This window comes from Camelus bactrianus, chromosome 29 (assembly GCF_048773025.1).
Source record: "Camelus bactrianus isolate YW-2024 breed Bactrian camel chromosome 29, ASM4877302v1, whole genome shotgun sequence".
In the NCBI taxonomy this organism is placed as follows: Eukaryota; Metazoa; Chordata; class Mammalia; order Artiodactyla; family Camelidae; genus Camelus; species Camelus bactrianus.
Window position 1 is genome coordinate 8,324,822 of NC_133567.1, and position 27,647 is coordinate 8,352,468.

General features: G+C 34.9%; 1 protein-coding gene across 6 annotated transcripts in view; it reads left to right on the top strand.

Annotated features, from left to right (window-relative positions):
- YTHDF3 (YTH N6-methyladenosine RNA binding protein F3) overlaps positions 1-27,647 on the top strand; it is a 33,470-nt gene that overhangs the window by 2,233 nt on the left and 3,590 nt on the right. For 2 of the 6 annotated variants that reach the window (XM_074355001.1, XM_074355004.1), the window contains exons 3-5: positions 4,306-4,391; positions 5,979-6,023; positions 12,842-14,440. In XM_074355001.1, coding sequence (XP_074211102.1) covers positions 4,306-4,391; positions 5,979-6,023; positions 12,842-14,440 — 1,730 coding nt within the window. Of the gene's footprint in view, positions 1-1,902; positions 2,049-4,305; positions 4,392-5,978; positions 6,024-12,841; positions 14,441-27,647 lie in introns of all 6 variants that reach the window. The other 4 variants (XM_074355003.1, XM_074355005.1, XM_074355000.1 and 1 more) reach the window with 3 other exon arrangements.

Consider the following 27,647-nt stretch of genomic DNA (forward strand, 5'->3'; position numbering starts at 1 on the left):
AGGTGGCACTTTGCAAGGCTATTTGAAATGCTAAATGTTTTGTGTTACCTGCTTTAAGGTAAGTATGCAAGTTCTATGAAGTACTTAACTTTGACAAAACAGAGCATCTACATGATGCATTGTCAACCACTGTTGTATTACTGTAAGTTTTATTTATGACATAGTCTTTTCACTTAGATATGCCCTCGTTACATCTTTGATATTGGAGATACAAATTTTCTATGAGCAAAATTATGTATTGACTACAAATAAATATTTTTGGTTATTAAAATTTTTTTAAATAGTATCTCTATTATGTGTATTCAGACACACATTACAAAGTAATATTTGGACAGTTGTGTATTCCAAGAAATTTTCTTTTCTTTCCCCCTTACCGTTCAGTTCATAGTTTCATCCTTGGATAGAACAATGGACTGGGATTCCTAGGAGACCCGTGTTTTAATACCGCCTATGGCTACTGACTTGCCAAGTGAGCTTGAACATGTTGCACCATTTGTTCAGAATTTACCCTCTGTATATAAAATAAAAGTAATAATTCTAGCCATAAATCCTATTGTATGTTACGAGGGTTGTTGTCATTACAATTACAACAATTCACTGCTCTAGGAGCCATTACATTTGCACCTCACCTCATCTGTTGTGAAGGTGCAGGAAAACTATTTCCTGAGACATGGCAGGAGGGAAAAACTATTGGCCTAAAAGTATTGCTAATCATTTAAGATGCTTTAAATTGATAGATACTGCAAGGGCACGAATACACATATACATGACTTGTATTTTGATGCCTCTGCAGGGAGAATTACAAGAAGGCAGCACTTCCCCTGAACTGATACGAGTGTGTGTTTGAGAGAAACTACTCTGTCCTAGCTGACTTGGTTTTCAAGCTAGTAAAACTGTTGTGTAATTATTCTGTTTACTTTTGTGAAGCAGAAAGCAAAGTTATTTTTCTTAAACTAAAGCCCCAGTATTCTAACAATATGAGTATTAAACTTGAATCCAGAACTTACCAAACTTAAGAAAAATACAAGTCCCCGAGGAGTTGTCAGTGTTTTGAAAGCATAATCCTTTTCACTTGACTTGATACGCTCTCAGAGACTGTATTTCCCTTCTCAGTAATCTTCAGTTACAGCGCTAGCCTAACACCTGGCTTCAGTGTCTTTGATTTTCTGCTGTTTTCCTGTATATCCTTAAATGTACTAAGGAACTAAAATTGAAAAGGAATTCCGTATCAATCTCTTTGTAAGGCAAAAATGCTTTTGTAGGATAAATAATACTTCTAAGTTTACTTGTTTCTAAGTTGGAGTTCTTTTTAATTAATAGACTGTCCTTACATTAAATATTAGAGGTCTCTGTTGTCCCTGACCAGGGTAGTATTGGGGGATAGTAGAAATTTCAGGATAATCATGTACCTGTTGGTCCAGAATTTAAAACTTTCTGTCACTTAGATTAACAAGTAGAATTTTTGCTTGCTGGAGTAAAAGTATACTGTTCCTTTCCCTGCAGGCATTGCAGATAAAAGTGCCAGATCCCACACTCCCAGTAGCCTGAGGCCTTGCTGCCTGCTTCCTCCTATCCCTAAGGTTTATAAATAGGCAAATTTATGGAAAGGAATGTATCTTCTCCCTCCCGTCCTCCCCTGCCCCTCCCAACCCAGGGACATATTCATTGTTTGGTACTGCAGTTTAAAAGTATTAGGCTGAATTTGGCTATCTTTTAGTGTTTCAGAAAATTAGTGGGAAATGCCTTGTATTTTGGCCATATCTTTTGTATCCTCTCCCCACCCGCCCCCCTCTGGAAATGACTGCAAAGCACTTAACTGTTATTTTAGGCTTCTTTTTATTAATCCTCAAAACATCCCTATAAGGAGATAGAGGGTACATGGTATTGTCGCTGTTTTTGTAGGTGGGAAAACATGATGCACAGATCTGTTGACTTTCCTAACTTGATGTAGTCAGGACCAGAGCAGAGAATCACCTGGCTCCTAAGGCCCATGTTCTATCTTGATTTGACTCTGCTTCATAGAGCAGAGGAAACAGGCGAAGAATCATGTAAGTCATCTGTTCTTTTTTCCCTGAAGAACTTGTACAGACTATGGAACTGGCTTGGATTTCATTACTATTTAATTAATGGCTTTCAGTCTCCAAGACATTAGATTGTCATTAAGCAATGTTCAAAACGTAAAATCTTGTAAGACAGTTCAACATCTTTAAGAACTGTACTTCTGAAACTCTAGGGCCAGCTTCTTACTCAAATTCTAACTTGATGCAAATTGCTTGTCAGTATATGTAAAATACTTAAAAAACAAAACGAAACATTTTTTCTTAGGTTGACATATACTCCTTGAGTAATCTTTTAGGACTTTTTTGAGCATATTAATGCATCATTTATAAATGCCTATAGACTACTTAGTGTATGAGAATATTTTCTTAGTCTAAGCCTCTTAGAAGAGGAATGACAACAGGAAATGTGTAAGAATAGCAGTATAATATATACTTAGATAAATTTTAAGTAGATGCTTTTTCACTGTTGTAGCAGTGTGGGCTTAATTTCTGAGAATCCATTGAATAAAAGAAATAAATATTTGTAATTTTGAAATGGGTTATCTGTTTCAAATACTGGCAAAAATGTACCAGTGTAATAGTCCAATAGCATAGTGGAGAATTTTTTCAAGAAGTAACAGACCAGACATAACTGTTTTTGATGAAAGAGTGGTAAAGGATCTGTTTAGAATCTCTTGGGCTGAAATGATTAGCCCATCAGAAATTACCTAAGGTACTCTCCGCTTTAATTTTGTTCCTAGTGGCTGTTATGTATTTAAATTCTGGGAAAGTCATTTAGCTCAACCCTGGGCTTTGATGCAGTCCTTATCAAATACAGTTAAACCAACTCAGTGGAGCCAGGGTCAGGGTGACCTTCAGGTTGCTCATGTAGTTTTAGGGGCAGTGTAGTGTAGAATATTGAGAGGTCTAGTTTGAAGGCTTCACAGAATAGTAGTCTTTTATGTTGTTTTGAACCATCATTGCTACTCGGTGGGTGGCAAAAAACTAAGGGATTTTACCTATCTTTGCTCCCATGCCGCTGTCAACTTGTATATGGCATTTAGGTCATCTAAACTTGCTGCGGTAATTGGGGAAAATAAACATGGTATGATACAATAGAATACACAACTTAGATCCATTGCTCCTAACCTTAATTTATAATATTTTGTGTTTAAATATTGTATTTAAAAATACACTGTCGTTTTAAGCAATAAATCTTCAGGAACTGAGGAAGTTTTTTTTGTTTCTTACAGTTTGGTTGATTAGTGATAGGCTTCTGTTTGTGTAGTCCTCAAGTAATTTTTAGTCCTGTTTGGATCTTGTAATATTTTACATAATAATATCCAAGATTATTAAATACTGTCATTGAATACTCAGATGAGATGAGGCAGGTACTATTAATAACCTCCTTGAACAGAGAAGTAGAGTTCAGGAGGCTAAATTATTGACTAGAGATTACCCAGCTTTCAGGGTTGGACTTGGGGACTCCAAACCCAGAACCGTTTTCCCTCAGGTCTGTGCTCAGAAGTGCTCTGAGCCAGTGTCCAGAATAACAGCTTTATACAGAGTATTTATGGAAGTGATCTCTGAACCAATATGGCATTATAAATTGTTCTCTGACTGGATTTTCTCATGTGTTCCAAGAGTAATCACGGTTATCTCTAGTGTCTTAGTTTTATTTGTACTTCCATATGAAAGTCTTCATTGTTTTTTGTTTAGAATTTAGGCCCTTTTTAGTTAGATTTTTTATAATTATATTTATTCATTGTGTTAGTGCTTCAAGTGAATTGTAGCCACTTTTTAAACTGGAGACATTTAAGATATTTATTTACCTTTATTGGACTAAGCAGTAGAGTAATTTAACAAAGGTAGAGAACATTTAGAAATCTCTCTTGTCAACATTACTTGGAGTGGTTATTTTAGATTCAAATATAACGTTAGCAAACCCTTCCAACATTTTAATTTAACTGCTTACTACAGTGTTGAAATTGGGATGTTTACATTATGTTTTTAGTAATGGGAAGTGTATATATAGTTTGGATCTATGTAAACTTGGGCTTATATATATATATAAGATTTGTAATTTTTGGTGGCACATAGTTGTAAACAAAATTAAGTTAATCCTTAAGGGGGCTTTTAAATGAAAAGAACAAAGAACCCAGGATAACTTTTTCTGAGTTGATTTGAAAAATATTGAAAATGTTAGGTTATTTTGTGAGTTTCATAAAGATAATTATAATACGTCTAATACAAGCATATTTTTTAGTTTCAGTACAAAACGGTTCGATTCATCAAAAAGATGCTGTAAATGATGATGATTTTGAGCCATACTTAAGTAGCCAGACAAATCAGGTAAGTCTGACAGTCCCATCTTTAGGAAATTAAGCTTGTATTATTATTAATTGATTTTTGAAAATAGATGCAATAATTGAATGAGAATACTCATTACACGAGTTATTCTAGTGTGCCTGCATGATAGTGAATAGCAGTTGCAGGTGTATAACACAGGCGAGTTCTTTAGAAATTAGAGATGGCTGAAACTAGATTATGAAATACAGAGATCTGAAAATGAGCAATTTTTTATATATTATGGTTAGATTTTTTTTGACTGTTGAATTTAATATTTCAATGCTGCTTCATTACCAAAGCAAATTACAAGGTTTAATTAATTAAGAAATTTGTGGGAGAGGACTAGTTTGTGCCTGAAATTTTTGGTTAGTATAATTAAAGTTTTGCTATAACCTTGTAACATAGGGGAAAGAATTAAAGACATAAACACACTTGCTTATATATTGTACGCATGGAGGGTTTCATTGAATTAAATAACGATGGCTTTTGAGGTTCTTCTGTTTTAATTTTTCACAAATAATGTGAATTTATTTACAGGAATAACTTAGATCTAAACATTGACAAAAAAGAATGGTATTCTTTAGTTTCTATATACCATTTTTGTGTCTGTTTGTCATGTTAATAAGAATGTCACTGCTAGAAATAAATTTAAAAAATAAACTTTCATTATTAACTAGTTTCTGTGGAGAGAACATTCTGCAATGAAACTGCTTTTGTTTTGCTTATAAAAAGATACATGAAAAATAATACCTTGAAATCTTAACCTCTGGATTTTTTTTTAACTTGTAAAAGGAAAGGGAACCAAATATTATTACAGAACTTTACAGTTGTAGAGAAGATTTGAACAAAAAGTAGTTTCCAATTTGTGGAATGTACAGTGTGATTATTTTTAAGACTTTGGAAAGCCATAGTTATGTTCAACCTGATCTACTTGGTCATTTATTTCTCTTTAACCACCCTCTTCTATCTGTTGATCAACATTCCTGGCATATGTTGGGAGGGAGTAAAAGATGAGAAAGACTAAAAACAGGTGATAAAATCTATGAAAGTTTGGCTACTCTTTAAAGAATGAAAAAGTTCGTTTCATATTTATATAATCTAGCTTTATGATCTCAATATCAAGTTTACTTTCCACCTAAAGGTTGTGAAAGAATGTATCACTGCAAAGTAGGGGAAGATCATTTGTTGCCAAGTGTAGTGCAAGTTTTAAAAGAAATAAACAGTATTCTATTTGAGCCATTCAGTCATCTCAGTTAACATCCCTTATGGCAGTGTTTCCCAGCTTTTTCTTTGAGAAATTCTGATGTAATGAAGTATAGTAGATGTTTTCCTGAAAAGATCCGGGATCAGATAAGTTTTTATTTGGTCTAAATAATAGAATTTTTTTTTTTTTGGGCTACTTGATTTTATACTTTATTATATGTGTAAAGTGAATTTCTAAGGCAGCGCTATAGTATGAATATTCTTTGACTTATTTGTTCAAACTATTTTCAAGACATTTTAATGGATTGTAAATGTTTGAGAATTGCAACCTATAAGAATCTTCTTGTTTTACTTGGTAACAGATATTTTATAATTTATTTGTCACAGGGGCTTAGAAGATTGGTTTTTTGGCATTCCACAAAGATGCTTCAGGTCTGCCTAGGGGAGACCTGGGGAGGGTACCCTGGATCCCACCTTTGCAGGAACCAGAGCTGTGCTTTGCTTTTTTATGTGTTTTATATGTTGGAATTCTGCATAAGATTTCACTTACTTTAAATTGTTGGAAATCATTATTTTTTAAGACTATAAGGGCATTTGCCTAGTGATCCCAATTTTTAAATTGTATCATTAAAGTTTCCATATGTTGGGGCAAAAATATCTATGAAAGATTTGCTTTAATGTGATGTTTAAATGAAAGGTCTTGTGCTTTATATTAATTAAATCATTTAATTCATGATGTTTGAATCAATATAGTCATGTGCTATTTAAAGAGAAGTCTTAAAGTTTGATACCAATAACGCTGTGTTTTACCTTCCTCTCCTTGCTAGTACTAATGAATAGATTTTCAGCAATTATCTTTCTATAATACTAAAAATAATCTGTAACCAGGGTACATGTTTACATTTTAAAAAGTACTGACACTATAAAATATTGAAAACTGGTTTTAGTGGAGAGCAGAATTGAAAATTATTTGAAATCTTAAAGGTAAGTTGTATAAGAATTTAGATTTATCATAATTGCTTAGCTAAAAATAGAAAATTTTTTACAAATTGACCTTTTAAAGCAGATTAGTGGAAACTGGATTTACTGGTGAAATATCTCAAGTTATTTACAGATTTAAAGTTATGCAAGTTATTTATAGCTCCTTATAGCTTCCTGACCTCACTGAAATAATTGTTTAAATAAAAAAAATTTTCAACTAAATACACAGTATGTCTTTAAAACTAAATCCCTTTGTCTGATTTTATTATAAACAATAAAAATGAATCTTTAGTCTGGAAAGGTTTTTCAATCTTTGTTTTGTATACTTAGATCTAAATCAGATCAAACTCAGGCTCGCTCTAAAACAGGTTGTTGGTCTTTACTTCTGTGGCTGCATATTTCTTCTGTTTTCTAGTGCTCAATTTCTTAGGGAATAATTTTCATAGTAATGTTAAAAGTAAATATTTGTCCTTTAGGTATTAAAATTAGTTCTTTATAGTTCCCTCAGAATTCTGATGATTAAGTTGATTGAAAATTCAGGTTCAGTTGGTATTGTTAAAGGTGCCATGTAATTTGTGCATGTAAGTTTTCCTGACTGATAATTCTGTATTGCTACTCAGTGGTCTTAAAGTCCAATTCTGTCATTGTCACGTTAAAGAATTAACAAAGTTTCTCAATTGGATACATTTATTATAAGAGTGCCCTTAAAGTGACTCCTCCTCTCTCCCTGTCAGATCTTTGATCAGCTTTATCCATCTAACTTATTCAGGGAAATAGGACTTATTTTTTTCTGAAAATATAAATATTTTCTGAATATTTTCTTTAATGATCTCATTTTATATGTATGATTTACACACACGTGTGTGTATATGCACAGACTCATGTTTATCACTTCATGAAGTCTTCTGATTTTCCCAGTTACTTGCTCCCTCCTGTTTGCACTAGAGTGTTTGGATTTATTTTGTTTATATTTCCGTAACAGTGGGGGCAGCTGTGTCTTCCCCACTAGACCTGTGAATTGCTCCAGGTCAGAGACCATGTTCTCATCTTTTTGTCTACAGTAACTGGTACTGTATCTGGCATATAGTAGGATTCATTCATTATTTATAGAATGGATGGATTAGGTTAACTGATAGATTTAGGGAATGAAGTATGGTTGATGAAATACTTGGATTAATTGAGTATGATGTATAATACATTTTTTTCTTAATATCTTTAGGATTAGGTATGCATGGATTGTATATTTTTTTGAAAGGCACAGTAGTGTTTTTTAAAATATTAGAAGAAAATGCGCATAAGCATTAAAAATATACTGAACTTTAACTTTTTTGTTGTTAATCCAGAACTCAGTTCTGGAGTTTGTGAAGTATGTCAGGTTCTTAATAGAAAACAGTTTTCATTGTTCTCAGTGCAGAAGTGCTGTTAGTGGTGAAATAATGCCTTAATCTTTTTTTATTGAACTTCTAAGACATTGTACAGTGTTCTCTCTTGGAAGTTTGGATATTTACAAAGTAAAAGTGGGTATTAAGTTACCATAACTGAAAGACTCAGTTATAATTGTATTAAAATGCCCTTAGGTCAGAACAGTAATCATCAATTTTTTCTTACTATTGTTCAGGTTTTCTTTGAGATAATGGAAAAACAGTTAACCTACATCACAAAGGCTAGGAAATGATAATTATAAATGACTTTGAAAATCTAAGGAAGAATTTTAAATCTTTTCTATGTTTTAGTTTTCAAATTTTAAAAAAAGGCTTAACTCATATACTTCAGTATAGCACTTTGCAATTAACAGTTGATTTTTAAAACTTAAAAAAAAGTAGATTTTTAAATTGATTAGAGCATAAGGTATTTTACCTCCATTTTACCCTGAAGAATCAGGGTTACAGAAATTAAATGATCTGATGATCACTGACCAGAAAGAGGGAGAGTACAGAATTAACCCCATATCCTTGATTACTACAATCCCCGCATCATACCGTGATTTTATCCTTTAAGATCTGGACTGGACTAGGTTTGGAATTATACCACATTATTGGTGACTAATTTACATTTTAAATATACATTTTCAAGAGGCAAGTTAAGTCGTATTGATAAATATAAGTTGTTGATTGAATGTTTAATGTGTCCTAGGTACTTTGTCTTTGTTTCCTTTTAATAGCTGAGAAAGCAATTCAGAGTTTAAGTAACTTGATGCTGGCTGCATATAGTTGATAATACTGGGCTGGGATTAGAATTTAGATGTCTCATGGCTTCACCTCGACCCTGTGTTAATTAAATTGCCTCTCTCCAGGTTGTATTTCCCAGTGTATACTCTCGGTAAAGGGTTTGTGGATCTGTTCTTATGAATTTGTTCATTTATGTCTGTTGATTATTGTATCAGTGTTTATGTGTAAGCATTATTTTCCCCTTTCTAATTTGTTCTTTGAGTAAGAGGGAAATACCAAGCATTTCACATCACTTTGCTTAAAGGTCAAATATCTTTAAACAAAAAAGTAAAATTTCACTATTCCTGCCCAATTTCAGAATTATAAATAATTTAAAGTGATTATTTATTTGGACATGAACTGTTAAATTGATTATGTTTTGTTGTACCAGGTTTGAAGTAAAAGGTGAAAGAAAGTAAGTTTTGAGTTACTATTTTCCATCATCAGTAAGTGGAGGTTTTGTTGCCCTCACTATCCAAGGAACATTCCTCTAATTGATATTCCACTTGGCTAGCAATTAAAAATTTATCTTACATTTAGCAAAACATATTTTAAAATATTTCCAATTATAACTGAAACTCTGCTAATTCAAAATATGTTGACCATATGTTATTTTTAAACTTTAGGTAGTTTCCTACAACTTTTTTTTTTCTCACTAGAACCCAAACCAAAAACCCTTGCCTTTTGGAAGGAGACTGCTTAAGTTACTTACAAGGAAAAACATCTCATTTGGCTTAAAACTACTGAAAGAATTAGGAAATAAACAGTTAGCGTTGTTTGATGAATGGAGAAAGCAGGCTGCTCATCCAGTGTACTCAAGGGTTATCCCAGGTGGTGGTAGCAGCACGTGGCCAGCTGTGTAGTCAGATGGAGACAGCCCCGCATCTCTGCTTACTAATCTGTGCTGTCCGTTTGATAAGACAGTTATGATTAATGGAACACATTTTAAAGTAATTTAAACTCCTCACTTCGACAAAATCCCTGATTTAGGGATGAAGTAGTAAAACTCATGATTTAAAAAAATAATTAAAAAGATACCTAATAAAAGCCCCCACACCCAAAAGGGTTTGGATCTGTTCCCTGTTCCAGCCCCAGAAGTGTCAGAATTGGCAAAAATTGGTTACCCATTAATCTAATAATGTAGGTTGGTGGGTCTTTTTTTTTTTTTTTTTTTTTTTTAAAGGAATCAGTATAGATTAGGTAACCAGTTAAAATAGGATTGACAAACTGACCTAGGGACCAAATCCAGTCCATGCCCTGTTTTCATTGAGGAAACTTGAGGTAGCAGCTTTCTATAAAGATGAATTTGTGACTGCAACCAGAGACTGTATTTGGCTTGTAAAGCTTAAAATATTTGCTCTTTGATTCTTTAGTTTGCTGGTTCCTGAATTATGTGATGGGTAGAGACAGATTAGGAACTTGATGTGTAACTGTTGTGTAAAATTCAGCATTTGTGAGGTTGTAATAAGAATATTCAGTGTAAGTTATGAGTGTAATTTTGCAAACACTTTATCATGAGGAGTGAAGTTAAAATTTTCCACCTTGTCCGTTTTTCCTCTCCCACATGAAGGTACGGACATACTGAGTCCCGATGTCAGTGCCAGCATTCTAAATTAAAACTTTGGAACTGGTCACCTCCATATTCAGCTCAGCTCTCTCTCTTCCCTCATTGGAGTTTATTTTCTTCTCTGTGCTGTGTCTTTAACTGTAGGTTTTCTTTTAGAATGAGTATCTTCTATCAGTATTTTTCACAATGTAGGCATTCAGTAAGTGGTTAAAATAAATAATAAAGTACTAAAGGAAACCTTTAGTGACTTTAAAAAAGTTTAAAAAATCTTAATTGATTGTATTTGTTCATTTATATTAGCCAAACTTTAAGCATTATCACAATGGCTTGAATTTGAAGTACTATGAATGCTTTTTTAGTTTCAACAGATAATTTAGTGCTTGAATTAAAAATGTACATGTGTGTATCCATGGCTACTAAAGTTTACTCATTAATTTAAGGATTTTTTTTTTTGAAAACCACTGTTGGTGATTTTGAGCTTCCCTCTCAGGTTTCATTTCCTTCATACTAATGTGAGCATTCTTTGAATATGTTTTGAAATATGGTTAATAATTATCTGATATAGTTAAAAGAATATGTTTAACTAAATTCGTAAATAGTTCACACGTACATTCCCAGTTTTGAATATGGTAAAATATACTTATATCAAGTGTAGTTAATTTTTTTTCTTAAATAGTGCTAAGTGACACAGTTGTTTTAAGTTCAAGTGTTACTGGAAATACTCAGTAAATCTATGTCATAATAATTTAAATGCAGCCTTTGTTTGATTATCTTTTTAATTTAATCATCAGTTATTTCAAAAGAAAATATTAAATTAGCTTTCTCACAGTTATACAGTTGTAACTGTTGTAAGGTATGTCACAAGTAACTTAATAGTAATAGTAAAAAGCATCTTAGTTTTCAGTAATAGGCCTTAAAAAAATTAAATGAATTCTGGGTAGTACCTATGATGTAATTGTCACACATTTATATTGATAAACTTTCTTTAGTAGGAAAGCAGTGACAGAATAGTCCCAAGAGAGTAACAGCCAAAAAAAGGAGGGGAGGTCTCTGTTTTGCACTTTGCTCCATTGCATTTTCCATTATGCTCCAGAGAACTTAGAATGTCTATATAAATAAGGTGAATAATCAGCCTTCCAAATGGTATTGACCCTTGCGCGGGGATTACAAATTGTCCTGGCTGGATATTAGCTTAATTACAAATTCTAAGGCTCTGTCCAAGGCTTTAAAAATCACACCTAAACCAGAGTGAAAATCTATTGCAATCTGTCACTTGGTATCCTTGGGGAATTAGTTCCAGGACCCCCACTGATACCAAAATCCACAGATGCTCGAGTCCCATATGTAAAATGATGTAATATTTGCATATAACCTATGCACATCCTCCTGTGTACTTCAAATCATCTGTAGATTACTTATAATACCAAATATAATGCAGGTGCTGTGTAAATAGCTATGTAAGTAGCTGCTGGTATGGCAGATTCAAGTTTGGTTTTTGGAACCTTTTGGAAATTTTTTTTTCTGAATTTTTTCCATCCGTGGTTAGTTGACTCCATGGATGCAGAACCTGCAGATTGGAGGGCTGATTGTATCAGACATATTTTTGGCATAAGAAGCCTACTTTTTATAAGAAATCTTTATAATATTTTATTTTTTTATACTGGTTAGTAACAAATTTGAGGTTTTTTAAAAAATAAAATTTGGTGCCTTGACTTTTGGCAAATCACTGAATGATTAATATTCAGAATGAAGGCTGATTTAATTGTAGTACTTTTGGGAAAAATTACAGGGACTCACTATTTCTGAATGAAAATTCTGATCAGGAAGGTGGTAAGTTTATCGTGCAAAATAAAAGAGGCACTTGTTGCCAACCATTAAGAAACCATAGTTAGGATTTTATTCTCTTTTTCAAAACAAGCGAGGCACAACAAAACAAGAAACAAATTTGGATCATGCTCTAGGTAAAATCTTGAATCTTTTTTTCTTAGAGTATGAGCATTTCTCCATTTTATTTTTTCTTTGTAAAAGTACAAAATTTAATTGCTGAACTGGATTTCATCATATAGGTATACTGTAATTCCTCCATTGTTTGGCATAGTTTCCATGCTTGTTTAATCCTTGCGTATAAATTTTTGGGTACATCAGTTGCTCAGAATAAAGCTAGCAGTCAATATGTCTGCAAAGTTTACAGATCAACTTTCTGTAGAAATTAGAATATTTTAAAATTGTGCCCAGAGAATCTGGCTCTTAAAAATAATCCTCTTCGCCCCTGCCCTGGGGGAAAAAAACCCCTGCAATTTTATAACAAAGATGTTAAAATAAAAATCATTAGTAAATTTTTCTGTTGATAAAATTGGATTTGAAATTTTAGTTTTGTTTATCTGCAGCAGGTGCTCTGTTTTTCATTTATCTACAACTATCTGATCTTTCTGATGTTTTTTCCCCCTAATCTTCAGAGGACATTTCGCTCCTGATCATAATCTTTTATTTTCCAGAATAACAGCTATCCACCAATGTCAGATCCATACATGCCTAGTTACTATGCTCCATCCATTGGATTTCCATATTCTCTTGGGGAAGCAGCATGGTCCACAGCTGGAGACCAACCTATGCCATATCTGACAACCTATGGACAAATGAGTAATGGGGAACATCATTATATACCAGATGGTGTGTTTAGTCAACCTGGGGCATTAGGAAATACCCCTCCATTTCTTGGTCAACATGGATTTAACTTTTTTCCTGGTAATGCTGATTTCTCTACATGGGGGACAAGTGGATCTCAGGGACAATCAACACAAAGTTCTGCTTATAGTAGCAGTTACGGCTATCCACCTAGTTCTCTTGGGAGAGCTATTACTGATGGACAGGCTGGATTTGGCAATGATACTTTGAGTAAGGTGCCTGGCATTAGCAGTATTGAGCAAGGCATGACTGGACTGAAAATTGGTGGTGACCTGACAGCTGCAGTGACGAAAACCGTAGGAACAGCTTTGAGCAGCAGTGGGATGACTAGCATCGCAACCAATAGCGTGCCCCCAGTCAGCAGCGCAGCGCCGAAACCCACCTCCTGGGCCGCCATTGCCAGAAAGCCTGCCAAACCTCAGCCGAAACTTAAACCCAAGGGCAGCGTGGGGATCGCGGGCTCTGCTGTGCCGCCACCTCCTATAAAACACAACATGAACATTGGAACTTGGGATGAAAAGGGGTCAGTGGTGAAGGCTCCACCAACCCAACCAGTTCTGCCTCCTCAAACTATAATCCAGCAGCCTCAGCCATTAATCCAGCCACCGCCACTGGTGCAGAGCCAGCTGCCTCAGCAGCAGCCTCCGGCGCCGCAGGCGCAGGCGCAGCCGGGGCCGCCGCCGCAGGCCCAGCCGCACCCGGCGCAGGCGCAGCCGCCGCAGCTGCAGAGCCGCTGGGTGGCCCCGCGGAACCGGGGAGCCGGCTTCAGCCAGAACAATGGCGTGGGCGGTGAGAACTTTGGTTTAGGTGTTGTTCCCGTCAGCGCTTCGCCTTCCAGTGTAGAAGTGCATCCTGTGCTGGAAAAGCTAAAGGCCATAAACAACTATAATCCCAAAGACTTTGACTGGAACCTGAAGAACGGACGTGTGTTTATCATTAAAAGCTATTCTGAGGACGACATCCACCGTTCCATTAAGTACTCTATCTGGTGTAGTACTGAGCATGGTAATAAGCGTTTGGATGCAGCGTACCGTTCCCTGAACGGGAAGGGTCCACTCTATTTACTCTTCAGTGTGAATGGCAGTGGACATTTTTGTGGAGTGGCTGAGATGAAGTCTGTTGTGGACTATAACGCGTACGCCGGTGTCTGGTCTCAGGATAAGTGGAAGGGCAAGTTTGAAGTTAAATGGATCTTTGTCAAAGATGTTCCCAATAACCAGTTACGGCATATTCGCTTAGAAAATAATGACAACAAACCGGTTACCAATTCAAGGGACACTCAAGAGGTACCCCTAGAAAAAGCTAAGCAAGTGCTTAAAATAATTGCTACTTTCAAGCATACCACCTCAATCTTTGATGACTTTGCACATTACGAAAAGCGTCAAGAAGAGGAGGAAGCCATGCGTAGGGTAAGAATACGGTAATTTTTTGTGTGTAGGGTCATTTATTGGGGTGGTGTGCATGGATGGCTATCCTTTAATGCATTTTAGTATTACATTCTGAGTTTTAAGACCTTTACTCTGAAGGAGACCAACCACTTGGGTTAAGAAACAACTACAAACACCTTTGAAGGCCTGGATACCTTCCCGAGGGTAACTCTTACTCTGAATTCACTTCCTGTCTGTTTTTCTGACTTCTTAGGTGATAAAGGTCATTGAGTTCTGTTCACCAAAGCTCAGTGAGTTCTGCATTTGTAATTGAGCAGACTTAATTAGCTGGGTGGGGATTCTCATCACTAATCTTAAACATTGATTTTATGGGAAAATGTGTTTGAGATAGCTTTTAAATAAATGTTTGAATATTACTCATTTTGTATTGATGAGAAATAAAATAAGTTTTCCCCCAAGACTTCTGAGGCATTTTTATAATTTGTACATTTAAAGACTTGTACAGAATATACTAAGGTCTTTTACTTTAGGAAGCTACCTTAGCGTTGAGAAGACATGGCTTTTAGATTTAGACTCTACAGAAATTGATTTTTAATTCTCTTATTTACCCACTGGGAGATCGAGGGAGTTTTCTCCGGAAGTTACTACACACTGTGCTTGCGTCAGATTGGCCAGGCTTTGATCACAGCACCCAGAGCAGGTTGAGGATATGTTTTCTGTTGCAAACTACAAAAGTAAATTGTGGAGTCCTATTTTAGGGAGGAAAAGAGAATGGATGGAGTAGGCAACTAGCAAGATTTTTTTCATAGACAATATATTTAAATTTCAAATGAAGTAGGGCTAAAGTTAGAAGCTTGTCCAGTAAATTATGTTGGTTACTATGGAAAGCTTCTATGTAGAGATTAAGACAAAGCAGGAACTTTGTGTATCAAACATCAGTGGTTCTGTGTGTGAACCTAAGTACCTTGTGGCTTCTTAGTCTGTGCAGAAGGAACAATTTCAAATTATCTTCACTGCTGAATAATGTTGAAATAATGATCCTAGAGCAGTAGATTCCAGAACTTAGACATGTATCAGGCTGCTTCCTGCAAATGCAGATTCTTGAGGCCACTCCTTATTTGGTAAGGGACCTGATCGTGTACAAGAACCTCAGATGATTTTGGTGCTAGTGCTTACTGTACTGAATTGTTAGAAGCTTTGCTTTGTAATAGTACAGATGGCTATTAAAAGCCCTCCTCAATGTTTTAAATGGATTGCTGAATATAATTGAGTTTTCTCCAGGTTCAGTGTGGGAGATGAGGGGAAAAGGATCAAAAGTAGCTTTTGATTGAGTAAATGGTCATTTGCCATTACAAATAGTGAATCAGGAGAAATGATTTGCAGTGAGGAAGGTGGAATGCAGGTAAAGATTTCATTTTAGGATATGCTGATTTTATGATGCTTTTGAGAAATACAGACCGTGAAATAAATCTAATTGGCAGTTAAATGTGGAAGTCAGATTTGGGAGCTTTTTGTTTTTAAACAGTTGATTCCGTGAAAGACGAGCTTACTCAGGGAAAAAAGATGCATGGCAAGAAAATATTCATCAATTCTTCTTCCTCCCATAGCTAAGGAGAGGTCACCTTTGTGTGTCTTCCCACATTTCTTCAATAGCCAGACTGAAAATTTATCCTAGCTTTTTTCTTTTTTTAATTATATAATTGTCTCAGGAATTGAGAGTTACATATTGTTTGGTAATCATATATACAACAATTTAAACTTTGTATTTTTAAATTTTAAAATTTCATATTGTTTCATGGCTTACTCCCCGTCGTCTTATGTTTAAACCCACCTTTGACATTTTTATTTTGAATCATAAGTTGTTTTACTATGATTTTTTTTTAAGAAAGAGTAATTTGATGATATATTTATTAAGCACTTCTACATCCAAAAAATGCCTTTCTTTGGCCATGGTATGTAAACAGCAGTTTTATCTGGATGTAAAATTCTTGGGTCACAGTCTTTTCATTCAGGCTTTACTTTAGTTTTCTATTTATAGTACATTATTTATAGTTTTATATTATGGAGAAGTCTGAAGGCAGCCTAAGTTTTTCTTTCTTTGGAAATAATTATTTCTGTCTGCGTTCACAAAATTTATTCTTGCCATTGAACATGTATGTGGAATGTGTACGATATGGATCTCTTAGAATTTTTCTTATTCCTTCATCTATAGCCCAAGATTTTTTTTTATTTTGTTTTCATTTTTCTAGTAACGTCTAAAAACTATATTGAGACCTTGCCCTTGAGTGCCATTGGTTCATTGGTTTTTATCTTTATTATTTTTCTTTATTTTGGAGAATTTCTCGAATTTGAATTTCCATGTCTTTGGCTTGATTTGCTTTGTGTTGATTCTGTGATGAGTGAGGTTTTGTGTTCTTCAGTGACAGTTTGTTTACATTGTCACATCTAGCGCTCCCTTCACATCTGTTGCTTTCTTACCTGAAAGTCCTTTGATCTAGAATCCATTTGATTTTATTGAGCACAAAGATGTCTGTTAAGAGTGTATTTCTGCTTCCTATAATTATCAGTTTTCGGAAAAATAACTAACTCAATAGAAAAATGGGCAAAAGTTATAGATAATCTTTTCATGAAAGAGGAAATAAATATGACTAGTAAGTATATAAAAAGGTATTTAATCTTACTAATATTCAGGAAGTGCAGATCCAGACTATAATGAGAACGTCTTTTATATCCACTCATTTGGCAAAATTAAGAAATTTGATAATATCAAGTATTGGGAGAGACTGTTGACCAACAAAATATCTCACGCTATTGCAGATGGGAGCATTAACTTGATACAGCCATATGGGCATGTAGTTTTGCATTTTTTTTTTTATAAAGCTAAACATTTCAGTACCTTATAATTAGCAGTTCTCCTCCAGGATATATTTCTAAGAAAATTTTCCCACATACCCCAGAACACATGAGAATGTTCTGAGGAGCACAGTTGATAATAGTAAGAAACAAAAACAAAACAGGGAACAACTCAAATGGCCATCAGCAGGAACATGTTTTTGCTTTATATTTTTTTGAGCAAGTTGATTTTTTATGGAGTAGGGGGAGGTAATTAGGTATTTAATTAATATTTATGTATGTATGTATGTATGTATGTATGTATGTATGTGGGGGGGCGGTATTGGGGATTGAACCCAGGACCTCATGCATACTAAGCATTCTCTCTACCACTTAGCTCTGCCCTCCCCCTTTTTGAACAATTTGAGAGTACATTTCGTACATCATGTCTCTTTACCCCCAAAAAGTATAGTGTGTATTTTTTCTTGTAGTATAAGATCCAGGCTAAGATTACAAAAACACTTTTGAATAGTAAGAACAGTTTTAGAAGGTTTATACTAATCTGAGTTCAAAATCTTTGCCTTCCCCAAGTTTGAGAAGATTTTTTTCCTATACTTTATAGAAGTCTATAAGCTATAAAAGTTTTGTAGTTTAAAATTTTACATTTAGATTTGTGGTTACTGTAGCTTGCTTTCATTTCTCTTAATGTGTTCATATTTTTCTTTTAAATTCTTGAACCTGCTTGTGATAGCAGACAAGAACTTTAAAAAGCTAACTTCATCTTGTCATTGTTGGGTTGTTTTTATTGACTGATTTTTTTTCCTCTGGTTATTTTGGCAATGGAGGAATTCCCCAGCTTGCTTTGCCAGCACAGCACCCTATGGAGGAGCTGACCAGACATATCCTGTCTGGTTATTTAAAACTTGGAAAGTCAGGCTCTCTATTTTAGAGTGAGGGGTAGTTGTGAGACTTAAAACTGCAGGAACAGTCCATGCCAGCTATTGTAGTATTTGTAAAGTTCTTCATTCTTAGATTTGGGCATGTAATTTTGATATATTTGATTAAAATCAAGCTTGATGAAAAGACAACCGAGACAAACCCTCTAAAAAGAAATAGGTAATTCAGAGAGCAGAACATAATTTATACAACTAAATTTGACTTGTTAGGTTTCATATGTAAAAAAAAGAAAACCAGAAAGTGTTCTTGGAAATGAAAGACATGATTGTCAAATTTTTTTTAATTAGTTTTTTTGTAAGCAAGTGGATTAATAGAATGTTAAGTTTTAGATCCAGTTAATGATCTGGAATTTCAAATCAAAGAAATTTCCAAATGTGGAGCAATAGAGATGAAAAGTGTAAGAGGTGAAAGGTGCGGGAGAAAGGAGGTCCACTGTCTCTAAAGCAGTCAAAGGGAAGAAAGAGTAAAGAAAAATTTCCAGCTCCAAAAGATAAACATTTTCAGAAGGAATGGGCTCACTGAGTAACCAGTAGGATTATTTAAAATTTTAAAAGGAGAAAAAGACTAGATAAAGAGACAAGCTTTCTAAGCAGAAGACAAATTAGCTAAAGTCACTACAAAGGAGAGAGAATCTATTGTCACAATTCTCTCATCCACAACTCTGGACACATATATAAAATCTTATCTTGTAGTATAGGTCCGTAGGGCATAGAATTTTGAAGATGAGTGTCGAATTATATCAGTGAGGGGGGAGTGCAAAATAGAGAGCTCAGCTTTGTGACAAACTTAAGGAATTTCAGCAGAATGAAAAGGAATTCAAGAAAGATAGTAATACCTGGTAGCTGGATATACTAGAACAAATCTCTCTCAACAGGGACTCTGTCTGCATTCGGAGACAGGTCTTCTTTGTGAACAGTGGATTTCAGGACTGTAAGCATCTCTCTCTGCTCTGTCTGCTAAGTGACATTGCGGTCTTCGAAGCCTGACAAAAGACAGGAGCCCTTGGTTGGGAAGCACTGACCCTGGAGATGCCCTGTGAGAACAGGACTTGATTTATTCTTTGCTGAATCCCTATCACCTGATGCTCCGCACATTGTAGGTGTCTATTAAACATTTGTTAAATGAGTAAATTCTTTGAAGAATCTCTTTTCTTTTGGAAAGTTTGAATGTCATAGAATTTTTATCGGTTTGATTACTTTATGTAGGAACTGATACTTGATCATTCAAGTTACATAATAAAAGCTGCCCATTGGTTTTTCCATTTGTAGAAATGGACAATAGTACATAAAAGATTTAATTATAGTTAGAACAAAGTATTATGAGATGGTGTGGGAAGGAAAGGTAAACAAATGCACAGATTTTTCTCATCTTTTCGAAGGTAACAATTGTTGAAAGATTATAATTATATATCAAGCAATTGTTTGAAGTCATAAGGATTGTCACTAGAAATAAAAATAGAGTGAGTTCTCGTGTGAGAAGGAGGAGGGAGGAGAATATTACATTCATTGTGAGGATTGCTCATCAGATACAGTGGGAATTGCTCGTGTCTAAATTGAAAAATCAGGAAATTTATGTATTAGTGTGCTACTTAAAGTTACAATGGTAACCTGTCAGAGGAACTTAAAATAGAACTAGAAGAGGATAGGGGAGGTTTTACTTCATCACTTTAACTTGCAGTTACATCACTTCTAATGATAAAGCTAGTTTAATTAGAAAATAAAGAAAACAAAGAACTAATAATGACCGAAGTATATTTGTCCAGGAGTAGTCTACATAGCTGTAGAATCTGCTTTTGACTATTTAGATAACCTTTTGGTGAAATTTTACTTCTGTTGTACTAAATTAAACAAGTGTATTTTTTCATTCTTATAAATCCTTATTGCTTAGGAAACATTTTGAGGTGAGAATTTTAGTTTAATAGCTCTTTTCATTCCATATAGGAATAATTAGTGTTCTTAGGTCCCTGTTATTTTGAGATGAACTTCTAAAATTTGGCATTTACCTATTCCCTTAAAAGGAGATGAAGCCCTGCAGCTTATGCAGAAACAAGCAATGCATTGATTGTGATAAAATCCCTACTAAATAATTTTAATTTCTAGAATCCTCTCTGTATTTCAGTCATGTATGCTATTTTATATCATTGGTTATTTCCAAAGTAAATTTTAGTTCCTGATACATAGTTTTTTTCACAATTGGAATAATTTTGATTCTGAAATGAGATGATTTTAGGTATGTCTCAAAGTAATCAAGTTTGTGTTAATATACAAGAAATTACTTAATAGTTACACCTGTGGACAACAGTAAGCATTTTCCTGAAAGTTCTATGCTGCTTTTTCTCAAGTAGAACATTTAGTTTAATGCTTTCCCATTAATCAGATTACAGTTCTTAGGATCAAGAATGGGTTGAATATCTATTTGACTGCCTTTTAGTAAACTGTTTTATGGTTGCAGATGTCTGTTGGTGAGTTGACTATAATTAACAAAAATAAATTCATTATATAAAATCTTGCTTTCCCTTTGAGCTTCACTGTAAAATTTGAAGAGTATTTCTCTGGAAAGAGTTTTTGGCACAGGATGTATCACACTTAATAGAATAAATTTATATTAGATATTTAAGGGAGTAATCCTCTGATGAGACATTGAGTCATATTTTGAATAGTCAAGATGACTCTGTTTTTATGTAGTAATGCTCTGAACTTGGTAAGTATTCTTTATAAGCCAGAGGTGGGAAGAAGGTACTTCAGTTAGCATTTTATAACATTGATTTTTTTTCCCCCTCAGATTAATTTTGTTGCCCCATAGGAGAGTTAATAGTGGCTATGTTAAGTTCCAATGACGATAAAGAACTTAGTGAATTTTTAGGAAAAGAATTAACTATAGTTTATTGGGTAAATCACAGCTCTTTGGGAGAGATTTCTTTCACATCTGTTATGGTGTGAACAGTCATGCTTAAATTGAATGCTGTATTCAGTTAGCATTTGAAGTAGCAACCGCAAATGCATGATTCCAGTCAGCCCTGCGTATCCGTGAGTGTGGAACCTATGGATACAGAGGGCCAGCTGAAGGGATTTGAGCATCCTCGGATTTTGATATCCACGGGGTCCTGGAACCAGTTCCCTGCAGATACTGAGGGGCGATTTTACTTCAGGAACATACATGTTTAACTTTAACTGAACGTGAGAAGTTTCAGGAAGTAACTTAAATTACTGAATTATCTTCCCTGTTTACATAATAGTTTATTTTGAAAGTTTGACATGCATTTTCTTAATTTAGAACTTTAATAACTATATTGCACTCTAATTTCTGAGTGAAATTGATTTTACTGTTTCTTAGCAGAAAACTTGGAATATTTTGAAAGGTGTTTCAAATCTAGTATCTTAAACATGTGATACTCTTATTTGCATTTGAAATAACATAAGAGAATGGAAAAAAGATAGGATATATAGTAAAAGGTGTAGGATGTAAAAAAGCTACAGGTGGACAGTTCCACTTGTGAACAACAATCTGGAGCATAATCATTTTACTGTTACTTTCATTTTGTTGTAGAGTCCAAAATCTCACTCCAAAATAGGGTTTGTGTATTAATTCCTGTGCTTGGCTTTAACACCTGTCACCAGGTCCCAGATCAGTCTTTTTTCTTTTTTTTTCCCGTGAGAATTCTAGCATGTATCTTATATTTGAGTCAACCTTTATCATTATATATTTAGATCCTGCAAGTCCTTTTCTTAACTATGTTCCCTTTTATTCATTCAGCAGATAAATATTAAAGATTGTCAGTAAGCCGTCCAAGATAAATAGCCCTTTTTTTTTGTAAAACTCATAGTTCTTGGAGAGACAAACATAATTTCTGTCAGTAAAATTTTGTAGTTTTCACTGTTGAGGACCTGAATGTCTCTTACTGGATTTATTGCTAAGTATTTTATATTTTTTTAGTGCTATTGGAAATGTAATTTTTAGTTTTCCCAGTTGTTTGCTCCTGGTTTATAGAAATGTCCTGTGTCGTGCGTGTGACCATGCTAAATTCACTTACGAGTTCTAGTAGTTCTAATAAAACATCCTTAGGATTTTCTGCCTAACAATTATATCTGCAAATCGAGGTCCTTATGCTTTTTTCTTATAATTTTTTTATTTCTGTAGTATTACTTAAACATAAAATTCAGTGAAAACTCTAACCAAAATGAGACTCCGGAAAAACAAAAAGTTAATTTAGTGTGGTAAGTGGTATTATTTTGCTGAAACTAAATCACAGCTCAAAGCATGAATTAGTCCTAAGTCTTAGGACCGTGTTTTTTACTCTCCTGCGGACCACTGAAAACTGTCCTGTGTTATGACTGTCCTCCACCATTTTTCACTGTTTGAACTTCATCCTGACTTCCATTTTACAGTACAGTCTGAGGTTATTTGATCTTTCGTACAGATGAATAGTTTAGATATTATTAGACTGCATCTGTTCTTTTCTCAAACCTGACATACTTCTTTATTTTATAAATGCAAACGTGGGCATGGCAGTCTTATAAAGCGGTTCTCTATTACAGTGTGGTCATGCAGAGGATCTGAAATGTTAGCGTCTCACTTACATGGAAACATAAGTTTAAAAAATCTGAAGAATTGATTTTCAAAAACAACCTTCACAGCATATGTTTTGTTCTTTCCCTTGATGATCTTTTGGTTTTGAATTTATTTTACTTTGCAGAATTGGTCTGTTTCCTTTACACTCTTTGTCTTTTGCTCTCTTAATGCAAAAGGATCCATCCTGTTCTTGGGACAGTGCCTGTCAGAAGCTTGTCTCAGTATCAGAGCACTTCAGTGGCTCTGGACAAATGTTGAGGGTTTTGAACGGCTGGGGGGTTTGTTCATCTCTCACTGCCCTTCTTCTGCTCTTTGGCCTGAATCTTTCCAGTCTTGTCAGCCAACCTATGCAGAATCCATTCCTGGTAAGTCATTACTTTTTCTGAAGAATTGAATATATTATGTATTTCAGTTTTAGTCATTGTTCATCTCTAAACTTTATCTTTTCTTGAAACGTGCACTGTTCTTTAAAATTAAAATTATAGCCTGATATTTCATCAGTTTTAACTTTGGGGCAGAATTTAAGTAACACTTTTATCCTCAGAAACAATAAAAAGAGAAGCAGAGGAGCCATTAAAATAACAATATCCTGTAGATCATATGTATATTTCTACAGCCATATGATACTTAATATGATATTTAAAGGCTGTAATTTTCTAATTTTTATTATGGTTTTTTAAAATCTTTATCTTGAAACAATTTTAGATTTACAGAAATGTGGCAAAGGTAATATGGGAAAATTTTTAATATCCTTTATTTAGTTTTCTCCTATTATAACATCTACATAATTATATTCATCCAAACTAAGGAATTAACATTGGTATAATACTGTTAACTAAACTACAGACTTTTTTGGATTTCTTGTTTTCCCATTGATGTCTTGTATTTAAGATCTGGAACACAACTTTGCATTTAGTTGTCATGTCATCTTACTCTCCTTCAAGCCATGTCAGTTTCTCTGTCTTTCCTTTTCTCATGGCTTTAACATTTTTGAAGACTACTGATGGGGTGACCCTCAATATTGCATTCTCATGATTAGATTGAGGTTATGGGATATTGGGAAGAATTACCACATACATGATGTGTCCTTCTCATCTGATCATACATAACTTGTTACTGGTGCTGTTAACTTGATGTGGTTAAGCTGTCTGATAGGCTGGTAGGATTCTCCAGTGTCAATGTCCTTTTTTTTTTTTTTAATGCTCTATTCTTAGAAGCAAAGTAGTATGCCCAGTCCACACTGTAAAGGGGGAACATCAAGCCCCACATCATGCAAGGAGGAGTATCAAGTAAAATTTTTTGTGATTATTTAGCTCTTCTGTTTGTTCTTTTTCCTGCTTCTAGAATGTTCGTTTTGCCTTGGCTCTGTCCACCAGTTTTATTTTTTCCTTTGTGATTTCCAGCTCGCTCTTCCTGCTCAGTAGTTTGAGATATTTCTTGGACTTAATGTTTTACTCCCCAGAAGGGCAGTGAACATTTCCCTCTTTAATTCATCCACTCAGATTTTTAGTTTGAAAATCAGATAGGTGTTGCTGACTCCTTCAGTACTTCCATTTTATTGTACTTGTGTTCTAAGTGATTATTCTCATTTTCTTTCTCTATAGTGTGCCTTCTTAGATACGCAGTTGCTTTTTCCCTTGTGGCTCATTTGGACTCAGGTCTGATTACTGAAATATTGCTAGTAATGATAAACGTACAGATGATTAAAAGGAAACAAGTTATTTACCTGTAATGTTAAGGGCAAGCTGATGGCCTCTCTGAGGACACTAAAGAAAATTTTGTTTTCAGCTCTTTCCTAGCCTTACTGGTAGGGAAGTTCTTAGCTCGTCTGTTAAGCTGTGTCAGAAAGACATGGATTTGCAGGTAAACCTCCCAGAGTTTGTCGCCACAGGTCAAGTTCTAGGTCTTGGCCTTAAGATCTCCAGTGCCTTTGCTCAGCTCTGGGTGAGGAAGAATCCTTATTATGCCAGAGGCTCCAAAGCCCTGATCTTTAAATCTGCCTGGTTGAGACATAGCTCTATTAATAGAAAAGGGGGGGGGGGGTTCTTCTGCAGATTGTTTTTTGAATTGTTAATCATTAAAAACAAAAGCTGAGTTTTGTGAATCATTTTGGAAAGTGTATCCTAAAGAGTGTACGTAACTGAAGTGCTGTCTTCTGAACTGTCACTAGAGGCTTAGTCGTTTCCCAGGTGTGCTGGCCCATGTCTCCTTCTGTGCAATTCAGGTTTCCTTTCTCCCCTTATAACTGCCAGCAAGACACCAGCACATGTAACTATGATGTCAGCTGTGTAATATGTACCTGGTTTTACAACAGCACTAGTTGTATCACTGATGGCTCACCACGTCTTAAGTCTAGTATTTCTTGTCACCTGTAGCTGGATAGCATGCCCATTCTCATTATATTCGAATCAAATATTTATTTAATACTAACAGTATCAGACACTGTTCTGGATATTGTTAATATAAATGTGGGGGTGTTTTTCGTTTTTCTCCATAAAGCAGAGGTATTGACGACCCTGTAGACTTCAGGAGGACTTGAGTTTTGTTGATAGACATTTACCATGGTGAGGACTTCAGTCAAGTTTGTATCCCCATCCCAGACCTATCCTTCTGTGTCCAGACTCATGTATCCAGTTGCCTGTTTGACGTCTTCACTTAGTTGTCCAATAAGCGTCTTAAATTTAGCCCGACTCCTGTTTCTTCACCTGCCCCAAACCTTCTCCCTCTCTGTAGAGGGCACCACCGTCCTTCCAGCTGCTTAGGCCAGTAACATTACACTCATGTGTGCTACTTCTTTCACACCCATATCTGATCACTCTATCAGTAAATCTTGTTGGCTCTGCTTTCAAAATGTACCCCCAAATCCAGACACTTTTCAGCATTGTTCATTCTGGTGTAGGAGTTACTGTTACTGTTGTTGTACTGGAGGATGATGATGCTAGCCTTCTTCCTGGGCTTCGTGCTCCTATGTTAGCTCCTCTCTGTATATACTCTTACCATCAAAACAGCTCGCAAGAGACCCTTTTGTGACAGGTGAGACTGGACTCAATTTTCTCATGCTTTTCTGCAGTTAGTATCAAAGTATTGCTAACCTCAAAATACTTACTAAGTATGTAGTGATTCTTTTATCTCTAACAGTGGTTTTTGCCTGAGTCTGTTTTATCTGATTTGAATATGGTTGTTTCAGCCTTTATTTAGCTTGTTTTTCATTATTTTTAATTTGTGTCCTTATGTTTAAGATTTATTTCTTGTAGATCATATGTTACTAAATCTTTCTTAAATTTAAATCTGAGCTGTTTCATTTTCATTGATGAACCTGTGTTTTTGATTGCTTGATATATATGTAAAAATGACATAAATGTATAGTTCTGCCATTTTACATTTCCTTTCTAATTAACCTAGGTCTTTCAAACTCCTCCCTCCCCTCTTTGCTGTCCCGTTGGATTGGCGGAGTTTTTACAGTTTTCTTCTTTTCCTGTCTACTGAGTTAGAAGTTATGCATTATGTTCATAGATGTAATCTGTGTATTTTACTGATTCAGTTAAGGGTGTCACAGTTTATTACAGCTCAAACTGAAACAGCATCTCTAACTTCTATTTAAATAACACATGATCCTCATTCATACATATACCTGATCACCTCCCACTGATTAAACCTCTCTTTGTCTAATTTATCCTGAAGTAGCATTGCCCATTTTCCTTATTTTTGGGGCTCTTCATGGAGCTGATGAATTTCTCTAGTTTTAATCAGTCATTTTATGGAGAAGAATGAACAGCGAGCTGTTACCTCTTCTTTCTTTAAAACCTCTCTTCGTGTTTTATATCCAGCTAATTAAAGCAGGCGTCAACATTTCTCGTACAAATCTGTTTCCTTCAGCTGAGAACTAAATTTTCTTTATGTTTAGGCTGTTTTTTTTAAAAGCTTTAGGGCCTTTGTAAAATTAGACTACAGCATCTTGGCTCCAAATTCTTTTTTTTTTTGGTGTTTTTTTCCTTTGCTTATGTTGTTGGATTTTTGTTTTTTGTTTATCCTTTTGAAACATGATTAATTAGCTAGCTCTGTATCTGTTTTCCGTTTTTGTTTTATTTGATTTCTTTAATTAAATTGAAATTAGTTTCTTTAATTTGTTTAGTTCTTTAATTTATGCTTATGGGTCTATAAAGTAATTTATTTGTAGTTACTGTGTAGTAGGACATTTGTTTGTTAGCTTTCTGCATTAGATACAGTTATTCAAGTTCTAGGAATATAAAAATGAAAAAGGAATTTAGTAACAACTTAAAGTTCTCTTTGGAATTTAAAATACAGTTTTCTGATGGTGTCGCAGAGGATGGGACATTGATTTGACCATTTGCTAAGTATGTAAATATTTATTACGGAACATATACTACTCATGAAAAATTGGAACAGGAGTAGTGAAACCAAAAATAGAGTGTCTTGTAATGTGTTAGACACAAGTGGCTTTGAAGGTGTGGTCCTTGGAGCAGCAGGGTCAGGGTCCCCTGTGAATGTGTTGGAACTGCGGTCTCACGGGTCCAGCTTCAGGCCTTCGGGGCCCAGGAGGCAGTGTTCCCACAAGCTGCCCAGGTGATTCTGACGCTGGCTGAAACTTGAGAACCAGTGAGTTCCTCGTCACAGCAGACGGCACACACAGACTGCACGCTGCAGTCACTCGATAGGCGTGCACAGTGCTGGGCAGCTGTTTTTTCAAGGACCAGTATTATAGGTTATTTGGTTAATAAACATCATGAAAATATCACTCAGTTAAACTTTTGTTCAAGGGGTTTCTGCTTTCTTAAAAGGAATTATTAATAATAATAAGTATTAATATTTCTTGATGTGAAATTTATGCTGAGTGTGAGAGTATGATGTA